The following is an 18,183-nucleotide window of genomic DNA, read 5'->3' as shown; positions in this document are numbered from 1 at the left end:
AGGAAAACAACTTTGACATTGTGACTTTTTGTTTTCTAATGCATTGATTTTTTTTCCCTTGCCTGTATCTCCTTGCTTTAACATCAGGTTACATATGTTTTTTCTCTAATTTAATTTCCTGTAATACTATTTCTGTTGCACAGCCCAATTTTTCCAACTGTAGTACTTATAATTAGATTCTAAGTATTTATTTTTCTTCTTTTATCCAGGAGTTTATAAAACTTGTAAATATATGATGTTAAAAAATTTAACCTTTATTATTACTGACCTCTTATTTCTGATTATCCATTTAATACTGATTTTTAAAACTTTATTGTGACTTATTTCACACTTAGTACATGGTCAGTTTTTGCTAATATAAAATGTTTAAGAACATTCTCTAATTGCTGATTATTTTAAATTTGTCCAGCCTATACATAGCTGATTTTAAAAACTTAACCAATCTTTCATTGAACCGGATTTAGTTTATTCATCTTTATTTTAATTAGCATTACTTGACCTGTTACTATTTTCTTACTAGTTTTGTTCCTCCCCCACTGCTAATTTCTTTTGTGCCAACTTACTGTCGTCCTGTCCCACTATTTTAAACTTCCCTTTGCAACGATTCATATCTATATCTATTATTTTAGCAGTTACTCTTGAGATTTTAATAACACATTTTAAGGTTAAATAGTATCTTAACCCACTTTCTGAATAATGAAAGCACCTCAAAACACTTTAATTCTAATCATTCTCTTCCCATATTAAAAACTACTATCCAGTTTCTCAATTACATCCTATTTGAGAAGTCCACATTCATGTTGCATAAAATGTTTATTTCATTTTACAGTTTTATACAATTTTACTTCTTATAAACATTTAATTATGACTGTTTTATATTAATAACACTTTTGATTTACATGTTTATCATTGTATTTGATAATCAGTTCAATTTCAGATCATCCTTGCAGAAACATTTTTCATTTTTGAAGATCATCCTTTTTGCACTTCCTTTATTGAAGTTCCGTAGATGGCAAAAATCTGTTTTTCATCTGAACATTTCAGTTTTGCTTGGCACAAATCCCAAGTTGATAATTAGCTTTCCCTCAGAAATTCGAAGGCATTATTCCATCATCTTTTGGGTACATTATTGCTATTGAGAAGCCTACTAAGTATGTGACTGTCTTGCCTTCATTATCTTTTTCTTCCTTTGAGTGCTTTTAAAATCTTGTGTCTGGTATCTTGCAGTCACATTACTTTGGGTTTAGGCATTGATTTGATCTACGTATGCTTGAAATATACGGTGCTTCCTGAAATTATGACTTTATATGTTTTTCAAACAAATATGGAAAATAGTTATTTTCAGATATTGCCACTGCTCCATCCTCTATTCTTCCCTCCGAATACTTCTAGTCTTCTCTCCATATCTCTAAATTTCTCTTAAATATCTCTATTTACTTGTTTAGAGTAAGCTCCTTGTTACTCCCTGCTGTGCACGGGGTAATTCCTTTAGATCTCACTTCCAGTTTATTTATTGTCTCTTCAGTTAAGTCTAATATAATATTCAACATGTCTGAGGATTCTTTTTTTTTTTTTAATTTCAAGTAACTTATTTTTCTTTTTTAGCAGTTGTTTTTTAGATTTGCCTCTCATTCCATCTTTCATCGATGTCAGTGATGAGACTTTAGAGAATTGAATTCAAAGTTTATTATTTCTATAGGTTCTTTCTCATGCTAGTTTCACTTTGTACCAGTTATCTCTAGTCTAGTCATAATATTGCTTTATCTTAAGCCATGGAAATCTTGAGCCTGTATCTTGCTTCTGCCAGGAGTTATAGGATACTATAAACTAAGTAGCCACTTCAACTGTCTTGGCTAGGTCAGCATCTCAGATTCAGATTTATCTCCTTGTTTCTAGTCCAAGGCAACCAGCATATGAATGTACTGCAATTAGTATTTGCCATCTGAGCGACCACTGTCCACTTGCATGCTTAAAACAGTATTCAGAATTCCCAACTCAAAATGTGCTCACCTTTGTGGGTGAGTAAAAACAGAGATATGATTCTCAGATACTTTCCCTACTTTCTTTGACCTAATTAATGCATTCAAAAATAGATTTTATTTAGGATTTTGTTGTTCTGCAGTACCTAGTATAATGCACTGTTAGAAGTAAAGTCTCATTAAATATATTAAAACAGGTATAATATTCTTAATCTGAGAAAACACATGATTTATGGTAATTCTTTATAATTCAAACCTTTCTGAAAGGTTTCCTACCCTTTGACCAGAACTTGATCAATCAGTCTTTTGGAACTGAGTATACATTAGAAAAGTCCTAGAGTATGAACTTACCCAACAGGTTGTTGCCCCACTTTGTAGAAATTCCATTTATTCTATGACTATTCACACTTTTAATATCCTGATCAATATGTGATCCAGATCAACAGGACTAAAATCTATGAAAATAAACTATCATTTTGAACTTTTTAAAAATAGATAATAAGGATTTGTTACATGCAACTTCCATCTATATGCACGACTTTATTTTTGGAAGCCTGAGCCATCTATAATATAAGCAGGGCTAAACAAGGCAGCTGGTGATTTCATTTCATTTTAGTCAGAAACCTAACAGGCATTATGGCAGCAGAGTTAGCTGCTCTGGTCTTAAATGCAGATGAACTGTTTGCAATCTTTATTATTCATAATGGTTGCTCAGTGTCCTCTGGTAGATCAGGAAGCTGTGTCTCACCCTAATCACTGAAGTAATGAAAGGAGATACCCGCAGCAAGGACTGCAACTGCAACTGCTGCAATCACACCTACAAGTAAAACAAACACAAAACAAATGGAAATGGGATGAGCAAAAGAAAGGCTTAACTGATCCTAGGCTCTGAAATGTAGGCAACCAATGAGCCTAAACAACAAGATACACCTGCATAAACACATATGCTTACACACACACACACATATATTAAAAGCCAGCTAAGTCTTATGAGGAAAATACAGCAATAAATTGAATAGATGGCAAAGGCTGGACCAGTAATCATGTACTTTGCCACTTACCAAAACCTTCAAGGAAAAAAAAAGTATTTCTCTTACACACATGTGCACTCACACACATCTGAGAGGAAAATTCACACATACTTTTTTTTTTTTTTTTAAGAAAGATTTTATTTATTTATTTGACAGAGACCACAAGTAGGCAGAGAGGCAGGCAGAGAGAGAAGAAGAGAAGCAGGCTCCCTGCTGAGCTGAGAGCCCAATGCCCTGAGATCACAACAAGGCTTTAACCCACTGAGCCACTCAGGTGCCCCTCACACATACTTTAAAAGGTTTCTATAAATATCCACACTGACATTCCAGCTAGCTTAAACCAAAAGACAGTTCCAATGGGGGGTGGGTCTCAAACATGACAAGGCAAAGTCATTTGTGTAACTATTCAAACTAAAAAACGCAGATTCCACCATTATAAAATCTAAGAATTAGTAAGTTTGTGTTGGTAACTTCTAGTTTTACTTATTTTTTCCTGATAATTTTAAGTTAACCAAAACAAAACCGACAGAGCAGTCCAGACACAGACATACACATACAAATGCACTTCAGTACCAAGAATTTAGGTAATATCTAATAAGTACCAAGAAAGATCTTCTGACTTTCAGTCAAAAGTCTTAATGCTTATAAAGCATTTCTCAAACCGGCATTCCACTTAACAGTCTACATTTTCTTTAACCAGTAAGTCTGAACAACGTTAAAGTGATTGCCACGCTTCTTGGAGCCTTTAAAATTCAAAGCTCATTACGAATTTCCATACTTGAATTTGACTTTTTTCATAGAACATGTATCAAAATCTTCTACAACAGCAGTTCTTCAAAGAACTCCAATCTGGAAGGCATTGGTCCAATTATAATAACTGATTCCTGAAACTCTGTTTTTCTTGCAAAAACACAAAAAGTGGGGTGCCTTGGTGGGTGGCTAAGTTGTTAAGCATCCAAATCTTGATTTTGGCTGAGGTCGTGATTTCAGGTTTGTGAGATCAAGCCCTCTGCACTGGATGTGGAGCCTGCTTAAGATTCTCTCTATCCCTCTGCTCCTTCTACCCTCTCTAAAAACAAACAAACACCCCAACAAAAATAATAGGAACTGTCATGTTTGAGGGCAACTGCAATAATGCATTATTTATGAACCTTTCCATCTCTTCTATCTCCAGAGTCTTGCACTTTCCATAATACTCAATAAATATGGGCTTAATCTAGCACATCTAAGAAAGCAAAATGTAATGGAAATAATTTTAAAATAATGAGAAAACTCAAATCCAAAGTACCATCTTTTCAATTTTATAAGAGATATTAAATACCTATGTTTTGCTGAATTTTCAATATTACTGTAGCTTTAATTGGTTGTTTTGGTTGTTCATCATCTGTGTTGTCCAATGAAGCTTCGGTATTCACAGAATAACTCATACAAGCTACAAGAGGATAACAACAATCAATCCTAAATAAAATGAGTTTTTAAAAAGAACATCATAAGGAACATATACAGTGAGCTCCATTTTCCTTCAATTTGACTTTTTTACAACACAATTAATTTGCTCATTATCAAATGTAGGTGAATTAAACTTCATGGAATATGTGTAGATAAATAAATGGAATAAATGTAGGTGAATTAAATTTCATGGAACAATTTTTAAAATACTGTATATAGTTTTATAACTGACTGAAACCAAAGAGCTAAAGAGCTAGTTATGAGTGACTCCCACAAATTATGGGAGATAATAACAAATATAGTAAACAAATAATAACAAATATAGTAGATAGATAATTATGGATTATATAGATAAAATAATTAAAGACAGTTATGGATAATAGCAAACACAGTAAACAAGAAATTTGTTTACCATATGGTAGTAAAAATAAACTGATACCAAAAATCAAACCAGATATGAGCAGGGTAACCTTCATTCTTAATCGTAATTAATTTCTATCATCCTTTTTGATGGCTTGACAGTAATTTCAAAATAATTATATATTAATATTAAAAGTGGGGATTAGCAACTGCCCTGTGGGCCAGACTTTATGTGCCCCATAAAGCCTAAAATATTTACCATTTGGCCCTATACAGAAAAAGTTTGCTGACTGGCTCTAACCTGAAATTTGAAATATAGTAGTCCCCCCACTAATATGCAGTTTCAGATACCTGCAGTCAATTGTAGTCCAGCAGCAGATGATCCCACTTCTGACACAACGTCAGAAGGTCAACAATGCCCTAATGCTACGTCACAATGCCTGTATCATTCACCTCATTTCATCTCATTATGAGACATTTTATCACGTCACCTCATCAGAAGAGGGGTGAGTATAAATACAATCAGATATTTTGAGGGAAAAAGCACATTCACATACCTTTTATCTACTGTTTATTGTTATAACTTCTATTTTATTTTTAAGTTATTGTTTTTAATCTCTTACCATGTCTAATTTATAAATTAAACTTTATTACAGGTTTGCATATCTAGGAAAAAGCATGGTATACTGAGTTCACAGTATATAGAAAGGTACTATCTGCAGTTTCAGGCAACCATTGGGGTTCTTGGAATTTATCCTCTGAATATAAGGGGGCCAACTGTATACAAGCAAAATCTGATCATAAATTTGACCTTAAAACAACTCAACATTAAACAAGACAACAACCTTATCTCATTTTACAGATGGAAAATAAAACCTGGAATGTTAAGTTCATATTTGAGGGTCATAGGCGGCAGACTGAGAATTCAAATACAAGTTCTCTTTCTGTTTCATTATGCTGGTAATAATTTATGTAGATTAGCTTAGCTGAATTTATTTAACACTGATTAAAAGTGATTGAACTAAAAACATCCTTAGACCAGTGGTTTTCTTTTCTTTTTTTTTTCCCCTAGTGCTAAAGAATCTGACAGAAAATCCCAGCATTAAAACAGAATTATGCTGGCTAAAGCAAGAACAGAGGGCTCCTCAAGCCAGACTCCCTTCATTCCCTCAGAAGTGGTAATCAAATGCTGTTTTACAGAACTCTAGGGAGCTGTCTGAAAGCATTTACTCCATGTTGATCCTTCTATTTACAGAGAAGAGAACCACAGAGTGAGTGACAGTAAATGCTACTATTTAAATTCAAAGTAAAAGAGCTTATTGGTTGGATTTAAAATGTTCTTATAGACATCTCTGCATTTCAATATAACTTGCAAGTATGATACATAAACTTATTGAAACACGTATCTGTGGTACCAAAATGGATGAAAGAAAAAGAAAAAAAGTGCCTAATTTTTATCAATTTCCCATGAATAAAAGTTTACTGTGATTTTCAGAAATCATCTTTAGTAACTACCTCATTAGAATCTGGGGTATGACCATTTCTTTTTCCCCTCTTCAAGCATATGATGAAAGTACTTTAAAAACAAATAAAACCCTTTGCTCTTTTTTTTCCTCCCATATCATATTGGTTGCAAAGGCCAAATATTTTTATTATGAACTATCTCTAGAACCAATCAGTCTTCTGTATTTCCATAGATTCTAATTTTCTTAAGGACTATAACACCTTAGTTCTAGATTACATTAACCTTACCAGCTTCATATTTCCCCTAACTTTATATATAGAAAAAAAAGTTGAATGAATAATACAGTTTTATTCATGTTAACACACACATAATTTTGGTTTTTCCATTAGTAAATATCAGTACCAAAAAACTTTTTGGGGGGACACTATAATCTTTATATCAGACAACAAATGCAGATAAAAATAACGGATGAAGCATGAATTACACCTATTTGTTACAGGATCTCTTTTTTTAATTGAGTACTTGTATTTAAAGAGCACAAAATGGTTTTGTCATGATATATTACTTATACATTTAATATTGAATTATTATATATGAAAGTCATGCTCTAGTATGCCAAATGTTCTGCACAAGTAATTTACTTCTATAAAAAAGACATTTCATTGCTCTATTTTCATTTTTAATCTGTCATACAAAATCATACTGATTTGATACAAATCAGATAATTTTACTGAAGCAGAGCATTTTTTCAAGGATGACTAAGATGTTGTCATAAATATTTATTTATGTCTGTTTTTGGTGGGCGCTCCTGGGATTTTAATTCAAATCTCAGACGTGATGTCATTTTACTAGTGTCTGAAATTTAAATGCAAATAACATATGATTCAATAGGAAATTAGATCTTAAGCATTCCTTAAAACCAGGTAATTTTCACTTCAGACAAGCCCCAAATTAATCATGTCAGAAAGTAACCTTTTTGAGCAACTGTCAACAAAAGAGAAAACAAGAGCAATAACGAATGAATGCTAAATTGGGTTCAATTTCATGATAGTTGATAGTTAGGCAAGACTATTTAGATGCTTAAAATACAATGTGAGGACTTGAACTCCTTAGTTGTCTTCTTTCCCATCCCTGAATACTGAAGCAGTGAGATTTCACTATACTAAGTGATTTAGTCATAAAAATACATGTTCATTATTTTCTTTATAATTAAATTGTCAATGTTTAACCAAACAACAAACAACAATATAAATTTGTTATAAATAAATAAATTGTTATAAATAAATAAAAAAACAACAAAAATAAATTAGTTCTGTTATCAAGACAGAATTGACAAAGAGTTTCACCAGATTTTAAAGTTGTGTCTTCAAATTTTTAGCTGATACTGTAGATAAAGTGCATCTGAATTATTAACTTAATATCTAGTAGGAGATGACCAATGTATCTAAGAAATTTTAAAACCATAGTTACCTCTCACCTTAAGTGAGTCATTTTGACAAACAAATTGTTCTTCATCCCTTAAGTCATTTAAAAGTATGTTATTTTAAGGTACTTACCTGACAAAATATGTATTTCAAACATAGCAACTACTTGGCAAATATATTACAGAACAGAAATAATTAAGCAACAATCAGCAGATAATAGCATCAAATACTTAGAAAATAAGCCAGATTCTTATAACAAGTTAATAACCCTAAATGTATAGATACGAATTGATTTCATTTTTTGAACTTGAACATCTGAACTTCACCTTTTATAGGGTATTATATATGAAAATCCTAATTTCAAATATGTAGGAAAATCAACACATACTATAAAATATTATTTTTATAGTTTAATGTTAATATTTTTATTATAATTCAGAAAGTTCATTATTTAGAAGTTTGATAATACTGGTTAATATCACCTTACAGTTATGTATCTCTTTTTGTTTAGAAAGTATTTTCCCTAATATTTGTACTAAATTCTCTTAACCTCAAGAGAAGTTGGGGTTCAAAGGGGACTTAAAGTTACCCAGATGTAGGTAGCATACCTGGACTCAGTTAAAATACTATCTTCTTAAAATCCATAAAATAATGCATCTAATATTTTTGAGTAAATAAATACTAATTAACAATCCATTTGTTTTATTACTAACAAAATAATATATTTTTGAGTAATTAATGAATGAGTAAAGAAGTGAATGAGTAAGTGAATATAATTCTAAACAAATAGGATGTTATGAAAAATCACTTAATTTTTCTCTTAAAATGTGTTTTTACCCTAAAAAATATGCTAATTACTCAATCATTCCTTCTAATTCAACAAATACTTGAAAAAGCAAAACTAATACAATTCTACACACGTCATATGCTTGGTCGCAATACAACTGATGCCAGTGTTCAATTCCTGAAAAGCCTAGAGTTACTTTTACTGTATTCATCCTTCAAAATGAACTCAAATGTCACCTGCTCTCAGAAACTTTCTCTAATCCTATATAAGGATAATCCCTGTGCTAAACATTCTGATAATTCTGTTCATCCCTCTACTACAGAACTAATCACCTAATTTAGAGTAACCCATTTTTCTGTACTTCTTTCTATACTGTGAACTTCGTGAGAGTCAGGACTGTATATTTCATCTTTAGAACCCTAATGCTTAATACATAATAGGCAATCAAAAATAGTAATCAATCACTCACTCAGATGGGATTTATTTAAGTTTCAAAAACAGGGAAGAGTCCTTAAAGAAGCATACTTAACATAATGAAGTAGTACCTTCAATACATCATATAATACTAGAAAAATACATAATCTAGAGATCATAAGTCTGACACAGCATACATTCAAGTATATACACCTAAACTTTCCACAAATTGCTGTGTTGTCTCCTTTGTGTTTGTAATATTAAACTCTTCCTATTCAGTTTATCTAAGTCTATACTAGATTACCAGCATAAAAAAAAGACAGAAAATAATTTTAAAATATAGTGTGAAATATATAAATAAGTCCCAATATTAAAAACTTAGAAAAATCAAAATCCACAAAAAAGATTAATGAACATTTATGTATCATCTAAGATTAAAAAGTGGGTTTTAAATACCTCAGTTACTAGCTCATACTAATACTTAACATGGTACGGTGTTAATGATAAAGCTTACTGAAGGAAAGGTGCAAAACAGGATTAAAATATATTTAGTATATATATAAATGATAAAAACAATTTATTAGAGAATGGCATTAAAATTTGATAATAATAACCAAGAAGTATATTACCTTGGTTATAAATAAATCTTTTAATTATTTACAAGGATATTTCAAAGAATTCCAAGAACCATTCAAAACTATGGAGCTTTTAATATATCTGGGATTATCCACTGAATACAGAGCATTAATTTATACAACAGACATCTACTTTTCAATTAAAGTGAAACATAATGCAGTAATAATAAATAATGAGAAAATGGAAACAGTTTGCTAAAACTGAAAATAGTAAAGTTAAAATCTGGTTACTGTAGATTGTTATTGCTAACCTACAGTAAAAATATTTTCTTCTCATTGAATAATTAACAAAATCACTGGAAACTTTAAGGTTTTAATCATTAATGTTATGTTCTTACTTTTATGACCTTAACAACATGCTCTGCATAATTAACAGTGCATACATATTTTATCTTCCAAATCAGGAAAGGAAATTTCCTTTTAAGGAAGGGAATCTGGTCTTTGATTTTTACCTATTACATTGCCTTGAACAGAGCAAATGCTTAATAAATATATAATAGACATACTAAATCCTATAAACTAAAATTAATAAGTTTAGTGCTGCATACTGTAATATGTTTTAAATGTTCTATGTTCCTTATAATGTTCTCAATTATATCACCATAGAGCTGTGACTATCACACCCTTTTTAAATGTTCATGTTCAGTTACAAACCTTAAAAACCTTGTCTGGCTAGATTTAAACTTTACAATTTTTCAAGCATAAAATAAGTGACAAAAAGATGTACTATAGGGGCGCCTGGGTGGCTCAGTGGGTTAGGGCCTCTGCCTTCGGCTCAGGTCATGATCTCAGGGTCCTGGGATCGAGCCCCACATCGGGCTCTCTGCTCAGCAGGGAGCCTGCTTCCTCCTCTCTCTCTGCTTGCTTGTGCTCTCTCTTTCTCAAATAACTGAAGAAATAAAATCTTAAAAAAAAAAAAGATGTACTATAATTTCCAAAAAATGATCTATTTAGTATGTATCAGTCAATTATTAACAAATATTTAAGAATACCTGTCATGTTTGAGGTATGGAGCTCAGATAGAGAGATAAACATTCTAGGTACATATTATCAAAAATCTGACAGGGGTGTTTGGGTGGCTCAGGCACTTAAGCAAAGCATCTGCCTTTAGCTCAGGGCATCGTCACAGTGTCCTAAGATGGAGCCCTGCAGATTGGGCTCCATGCTCAGTGGGAAGCCTGCTTCTCCCTCTCCTCCCCACTCCTACGCTCTCTCACCATCTCTGTCATTATCTCTCAAATAAGTAAATAATATCTTAAAAAAATACATAAGATCTAAATGAAATCTCTCTCTCCTTACACTTTTATATCTAATTTTTAAAGTAAGCTACAAAGATAGTCAAAAAATTTTAAAGCTGTAAGTTGTGAATGGGTCAAGTTTTGTATACAGTGCTACCCTTTAATCTTTCATGAATGTAATACACACTAAAAGTGACAAGTAATTCAAAAAGAATATGAAAACCATCTATTATGATAACAGATCCAAGATTCTTACCAAGAAGTGAGAAATTATACTGACAGAAGGAAGATGAAATTAAACCAGGATAATGTAACATCATTCATTTAAGTCAAAAAAATTTTTGAATGATGCAATGAAGATGGCCATGCTAAAATAAATATCTAGAGCATGGAAGGTAGTAGTTCTATAGTCCGTGTTGGTTAGGTCCCACTGAAAGGAACTGTTAGAAAAAAGTAGACTCTAGAACAAAATTGCTTAAGTTTAAATTCTAACTCCACCATTTACTAGCTGTGTAACCCAAGAAAAATTACTTGACCTTACTGAGACTCAATTCTCTCATCTGGAAAATGGGGCTAAGAATATTATAAGAATAAGAAGATTATTATAAGAATTGAGTGATTTAGTATTTGTAAGGTTCTTAAAACAGTGCCTATACATAGTAGATTCTATATAAACAATAGCTAATAATATTATTAGAGTATTAGATTGAATTCGGGGTAATGCCTTTCAAGAGAGACAAACCAAAGTATATTTAAAGAAATAGTTTTTAGGGGCACCTGGGTGGCTCAGTGGGTTAAGCCGCTGCCTTCGGCTCAGGTCATGATCTCAGGGTCCTGGAATCGAGTCCTGCATCGGGCTCTCTGCTCAGCAGGGAGCCTGCTTCCCTCTCTCTCTGCTTGCCTCTCTGTCTACTATGACCTCTCTTTGTCAAATAAATAAATGAAATCTTAAAAAAAAAAAAAAAGAAATAGTTTTTAATCTTTCTTAGATCACCAACCCTTTAATAGCTATAGAACTCTATCCAGAAAACATTATATCATTACTTTTAAGTGGTCTGTGGACCTCCTGAAAGCAAGCTATGATCCCAAAGGTTATGGGTAGCACAGTTTTAAAATTCCTAATCTATAAGAAGACAAATAAGGTGGTAAGAAAGAATGAGGTCTGATAAGTATAACAAAGAGACCAGTTAAAGGACTATACAAATATTTGACTTCAACATACTTAGAGCATGATAGTTGTCCTCAAATTGAAAGCATGGCCTCAATAAAAAAGTACTCAGCTCCAGATTACTGAATAAGGTGTTAGTTATAGGAAGGAAGACTAGCATTCAGAATAAGGAAGAATACAGTCTAAGTCCCCATCTCCTAGGAATAAAGATTTCAATGTTAAAGAAAATGAACTAGATTAACTCTAATGATCTCATGTAAAATTCATTCGGATTATCGACAACAGAATGGGTCAAAAACTACTGGTAGGCACTAGAGACAAAAGTGAAGAAAATAATCAAAAATCGCTATCCTGATGACTCTACATCTGGTTGGCCGAGATCGTGTGGCCACTAATCTGGGAAAACATTTTTCAGAAAGCAGCAAACATGTTTAGCAGTTTACTTTCAAAGTATCTATCAGTTAGGGAATATACTATAGCTATCTCTTAAAAAATAATAGTTTTGGGGGCACCTGGGTGTCTCAGTGGGTTAAAGTCTTTGCCTTCGGCTCAGGTCACGATCCCGGAGTCCTGGGATGGAGCCCTGCATCGGGCTCTCTGCTCATCAGGGAGCCTGCTTCCCCCATCTCTCTCTGCCTGCCTCTCTGCCTACTTGTGATCTCTGTCTGTCAAATAAATAAAATGTTTAAATAATAATAATAATAATGGTTTTTTAACACAGTTGCTGTTTTAACAGCAGATACTGAGCAATTTTAAATAAAGTATTTTTTTTTCTTTAAAACAAGCTTACTGTTCCACAGCATAATTAACACTAACCTGGAGTTGCTGGGAAAAAAAAAAAAACAAAAAAACAAACTCACTAGTCTCAAACTAACCTAAGATTTTACTGACAGACTTGATATTCGCCAACGAAATACTTACTTATTATTGTAACAACAGTATTCTGACTCAAATACTCTTATGGTGGGAAGCAGGAATTAGTTAAATCACAGAAGAATAATTAAGAAATCAGAAAAGACTTAAATATTGCTATATTCAAATTTTATAAACTTCCATATTCAAAAACCTAAAGACTTTCTACTATGATAGCAGAAATTTTAAATTTGATGAACAGCTACATACTCAGTATTTACTGATACTTGCAAATAATTACTTTTAACATGTATTTATAAATGTTGCAGGAAGTCTGTCATAAACTTACACACTTATTTATGGGTATGTTTTCATAACCTGCTTTCACTAGATACATAACAAAAGGAAAGCAACACAAAACAAAATAAAAGCAGCCTTCTAAATAGAATGTAAAGTCAAATGTGAAAGTAATGGTTAGGAGGAGAAACTGTTACATAATTAGATAGTATGGCAAATCTATGCTCTATAATAATAATCTTGATCTAATGTTTGGAACTGCCAATTTCAGCTTGGTATCCCAATTATATGAAGGGGTAAGAAAATAAAGTCCACTAGTATCGAAGAGATGTCTAATAAACTGTTTAAAAATGCTTAACGAAGTGATTAATTAAGATAGTAAATTTTAAGAAAACTTTTCTTACAATAAAAGAAATACCTAAAAGCTATGTATTTCATTTAAAGCTGAACTTGTTTTATGAAGATCTACTTGCTAGGCTTAGAAAAACCTTAAGCAACTTAAATATGGTAGAATTTTCCCAGAAAACACTGACTGTATGTTTCTATCCGTAGAAATTAAACAGACACATTTTTAAATGCCTCAAAAATATTAAACAGAACTAATGTTAAAGAAATCTAAAGACAAACTAGATGTCTTAAAGGTCATCTAGCAAAAGTCTAATCAGGTTCTTAAGTAACATCATATAATTACCTGTGTTTATTTCCTCTGCAATTTCCAAATCTTCTATTTGAATCATATGATCTAACATCTCTATAAAATGGTCTCTCATTTCTTCAGCTGACTCATCACCAAATTTATAATCACATAACATTACAGTGGATCCTGGAATGGGGATGAAAACTCGGTGAGGGAGGATATGAAACTCTTTTTCAGAATCTGAAAGGAGAAGGAACATTATCAATATTTAGATAGGTCTGTAACTAGCATCCATGATATATTTGTATATGAAATAAATATTAAAAAAAATAAAACCTAAAAGGCCTTTTCATGTCTTAATTGATCAGACATAGAACTGCTCTTGCTGAATTCTGCTCTCAATACCCCTGGCCTCTGTAAGGGACTAAATGATACTCCTATAAAATATAAACTTAACCACTGCCTTCAATGTGAGGATATTGTTATGAAGGAATACCCGGGAGAATTTTGTCCCTGGTCTCAGAAATTGTTGTTTTTCTTGTTTAACGGTATAAGCACTGCATTTTATAAATACTTCTCTTCTTCATGCAAGTTTAGAGTCAAATTAGTTGCCCACCTATGTCAAATGTATAGGACAATTTAATAACATTCCTTTTGCTCTAATCTTACTGCTGACTTCATCTTACAGATCGAGCCCCCTATATCAAGCATGTGTAAGACATCAAGATACATGTTTTCTATACTACTCTTACTACTAACTCCATCCTGCTTCTTTTTCATTTTCCTTTTGCCTTGTTCTTATTGCTAATATTTTTTATCTTGCTAAATTGTAATACCTTTCTGTAAACAGCCTTAAAGTATCCTTAGAAAAAATAATCTGAAACTAAATAAACAATAAGTGTTTCATTCTTTGAATACTCACAAAATAAAATACAGTATTTCCCCCAACTTCTAACATTGTCACTGCTCTACATAAACACGTAATTATTGTTTGGTTCAAAACCTTCATCCTACTGAACGATTAACAAAGAGATTTTGTGTAAAGAATCACCTCTTTCAGCAATGGATATGATTAAGTTGCCAATGAAAGATCAAGTAGAAAACTGGGGCTCACTTTAAACGCAATCTACATTTCCTTGTCAAACTAGTGGTAGTTCTACACAATTACACACAGAAGATGACGAAGAATTCCTTAAGTGTCACAGAAAATGCTATGACTTAAATTATGTGTTCCTGCCAGATTCTGCTTGTCATAGGAGAACTGGGAGAAGAATTTTACTCTTTGACCAGACTGCCTCCTAGCTATAAAATTATATTACTGCAATTTACTGTAGCATGTACATTGTCCACCCATTGAAATTAGGAATGCATTATTTTACTTTGGTCTATAGTTTCTTAAAAAAGGTTAAGTTCAAAACTTTCAAAGATGGCTATAATATTAGTATATGTAATTGGCATGCAAAATTTTAAAACTATTTCAAAGTGCATTATTCTATTCTAGTTTTCCTGAAAAAGAAACAGATATGCTTGATATGAAATCAAATGTTAAAGCAGTGTTGCAATAACTTTACTCACTGAAAAAAAGAACTTATAATTTTTAAGTTAAAAATTTAAATTACCCATTTAGTAGCTAAATAAAATCAAGTTTTCTGGTTGATCTGAGGCTAAAAATGAGAAGATCTTATTAAAAAAAAAACAAAAACAAAAAAACAAAACAAAAAGAAACTCCTCCTAAAGCATTCTAAGAAACTTTAGGAATATTCCCACAGCAGAGCATCTAGTTAAACACTATCTGAGTAAGTTCAAAACAGAGAAAAAAATTCAAGGTAATGTAAGAATTGTTTTTTTACTGCTTAGGAACAGAATCCTAACTCATACTGGAGTATTATAGAAAATTGTGTAGAATAGTTGGTACTGGAGTTGATTCTTGAAGGATAAATAGACATTTGTATGAAACAAAGAGAAGTGCCATCCAGAGAGCAAAAGCATGACCAAAGGCAAAGAGGAATACAATTATGTTCTCAAAGGACAAATGGTATGGATGGATATGAATACAGGAATGGAAGAAGGTAAGAGTCCTCAATTTTCACAATGAGGAGGTCATCTGCTGAGAGTAAATTGGACAAGATTAAATGCAGGCTAGAAGCTCTGGAATACTTAAGGGGAATCTGAGAAGAAGACCATAATAAGCTAAGGGATAACTGGACTTCTTACATTTTTATTGTCACTGGATAGCCAGAATTCAGACTATGTTTATTTTAAAGATTAGGAATGTTAAGTTAATATGCCCTTTGCAGAATTCCTTAGGCATGCAAAAATACTCTAGTTCAGATTAATTTCATGGCATACGTTCTACATTTTACCATATAACAAATCTATAAAATCTTACCAGTATAGAAGAAAGGTGACCCAAGTAAAATAAAGACCAAATCTAAAATCTAACAACTTGGTATACATATGTTCAACTTCAAATTTTACGTTTGTTTCTATTATTACACTTGCAATTTATTCTTTTATCTTGATATCTTAAGATCAACTAACATGTTGCTGAAATAATTCTATTACTAAAGTTTAAAAATATATGTATTTATATTTGCTTTCTTTTTGAAATATAATGATACACTTTTCCAAAATTAAAATTAGGACATTTTAAAGACAACTATCAAGTAAGTCTCATTCCTTATCATCTCCAATATAATAGTAACTACCACTTACTAAACATATAGCTTACCAATTTGTACTAGGGGCTTTACAAACATCATCCTTTTAAATTTCACAACCTCAGAGTATCTACTGTAATCCCTGTTTTCTAGGTAAGGCAATGGATACTTGGATAGACTAAATCATTGGTCTAAAGCGACCCTGCTAGTTGCAGGGTAGACGTAGAACCCAACCAAGTATGTTAGTCATTATTTATTTTTTTAATAAGTCGGGCCAGGGGTTTATCAATTTTATTAATTCTTTCAAAGAACCAGCTCCTAGTTTCGTTGATTTGTTCTATTGTTTTTTTGGTTTCTATTTCATTGATTTCTGCTCTTTTAAAAGATTTTATTTATTTGACAGACAGAGATCACAAGTAGGCAGAGAGGCAGGCAGAGAGACAGGGGGAAGCAGGTTCCCTGCTGAGCAGAAAGGCCTATGTGGAGCTCGATCCCAGGACCCTGGGATCACGACCTGAGCCGAAGGCAGAGGCTTTAACCCACTGAGCCACCCAGGTGCCCCATTCCAACAAACTACACTGACCATTCTCTTCACACAGGCCTCAAAGGCCACTCAACTACCAGTGAAAATTTTTATTTAAAAAAAAATTTCGGGTAAGATTAGATGATAACCTTAATTTCTAATACATCAAATTTAATGTATAAGTGTCACAACTGTGATACTTATATCACAGAGCTGTGAGAAGTAATTGTATTGCTTGAACATCAGCAAAAATTTAAAAATACTAGCTCACTCAATATAAAATAATACCAAGATAGTCATACAATACCAGTTTACTAAGCACCGTTAAATGGAACAGAGTATTGAACTAATGTGTGTAATAGGGAGTACAGTGCCATGTCTCTGAGAATCCTAAAATTCACAGTTCAGTTGTAGCACATACTGTTGCTCAGTAAGTGAAGTAATGTTGAACACCACAAAGAGTTACCACATATGTATGCAAAGTTAAGTACTAAAAACAAGGCCACCCTGTCATGAGGATGATAAGATGAATGGGTGACTGACCAGGTTTTACATACTTCCCAAAACAAAAATCTCAATCTAATTGCTGCATGTAAGATTCAAATTCATGTCTCAGAAAAACTATATATTATTAGTAAATGGAGCTTCAGAGTTATTTGTGAGTACAGGAAGGACAAATGTTAAATCTGGCAATTATACTAATCTATCACACTAGAAATATAAAAAAGATTATGATTAGTCCACCAAGCCTAGTATACTATCTATCGATATAGGCAACAAGAAGTTAATTCTACAGTTACACAGAGTTTTTCTTATTAACATAAAAATATTTCCTTAACAAGCTAATGTGTATGTTTCAATTATGTACATATTCAATTGTGAATTGCAAGTGCACTCAAACCTGACTGGTAGGAAGGCAGAGAAAAATGTGTAACTTCCAGAAGCATACTCATTATTATAATTGTGTTTTTGTATAAAAAAATTATTATTAATACAAATTACAGAAATGGTATAGTTTACACATCTCAAAATGGAATAATATAAAAGGTTAAAACACCATAGCCCAGGCTTTTTAAAACCTAATAAAGTATTAGAGTAATAGTAAGTATATAAATTAGTACTCAAAAAAATTTAGTATGAATAGAGAGATCAGTTCCATATATGCCACAATTTATAACTCTTAAAATTTATTATAAATACTTAAACTAATAAATATATTTTGAATAATTTTTTTAAAAATCTCAGATTTAATTAAAAATATTAG

At 32.0% G+C, this 18,183-nt stretch overlaps 1 protein-coding gene across 4 annotated transcripts in view; it reads right to left on the bottom strand.

Moving 5' to 3' along the window:
- Positions 1 to 2,499: 2,499 nt before the first annotated feature.
- The window catches only part of ODR4 (odr-4 GPCR localization factor homolog), a 37,525-nt gene continuing 21,841 nt past the window's right edge, over positions 2,500 to 18,183 (bottom strand). For 2 of the 4 annotated variants that reach the window (XM_059146454.1, XM_059146456.1), the window contains 3 exons: positions 13,791 to 13,978; positions 4,332 to 4,442; positions 2,500 to 2,796 (listed from right to left, as the gene is read on the bottom strand). In XM_059146454.1, coding sequence (XP_059002437.1) covers positions 2,729 to 2,796; positions 4,332 to 4,442; positions 13,791 to 13,978 — 367 coding nt within the window. In that variant the 3' untranslated portion in view covers positions 2,500 to 2,728. Of the gene's footprint in view, positions 2,797 to 4,331; positions 4,443 to 13,790; positions 13,979 to 18,183 lie in introns of those variants that run through there. The other 2 variants (XM_059146455.1, XR_009347513.1) reach the window with 2 other exon arrangements.

This window comes from Mustela lutreola, chromosome 14, assembly GCF_030435805.1.
Source record: "Mustela lutreola isolate mMusLut2 chromosome 14, mMusLut2.pri, whole genome shotgun sequence".
Taxonomy (NCBI): domain Eukaryota; kingdom Metazoa; phylum Chordata; class Mammalia; order Carnivora; family Mustelidae; genus Mustela; species Mustela lutreola.
The sequence above is the reverse complement of the archived record's forward strand: the minus strand, read 5'-3'. Positions and strand labels throughout refer to the sequence as shown.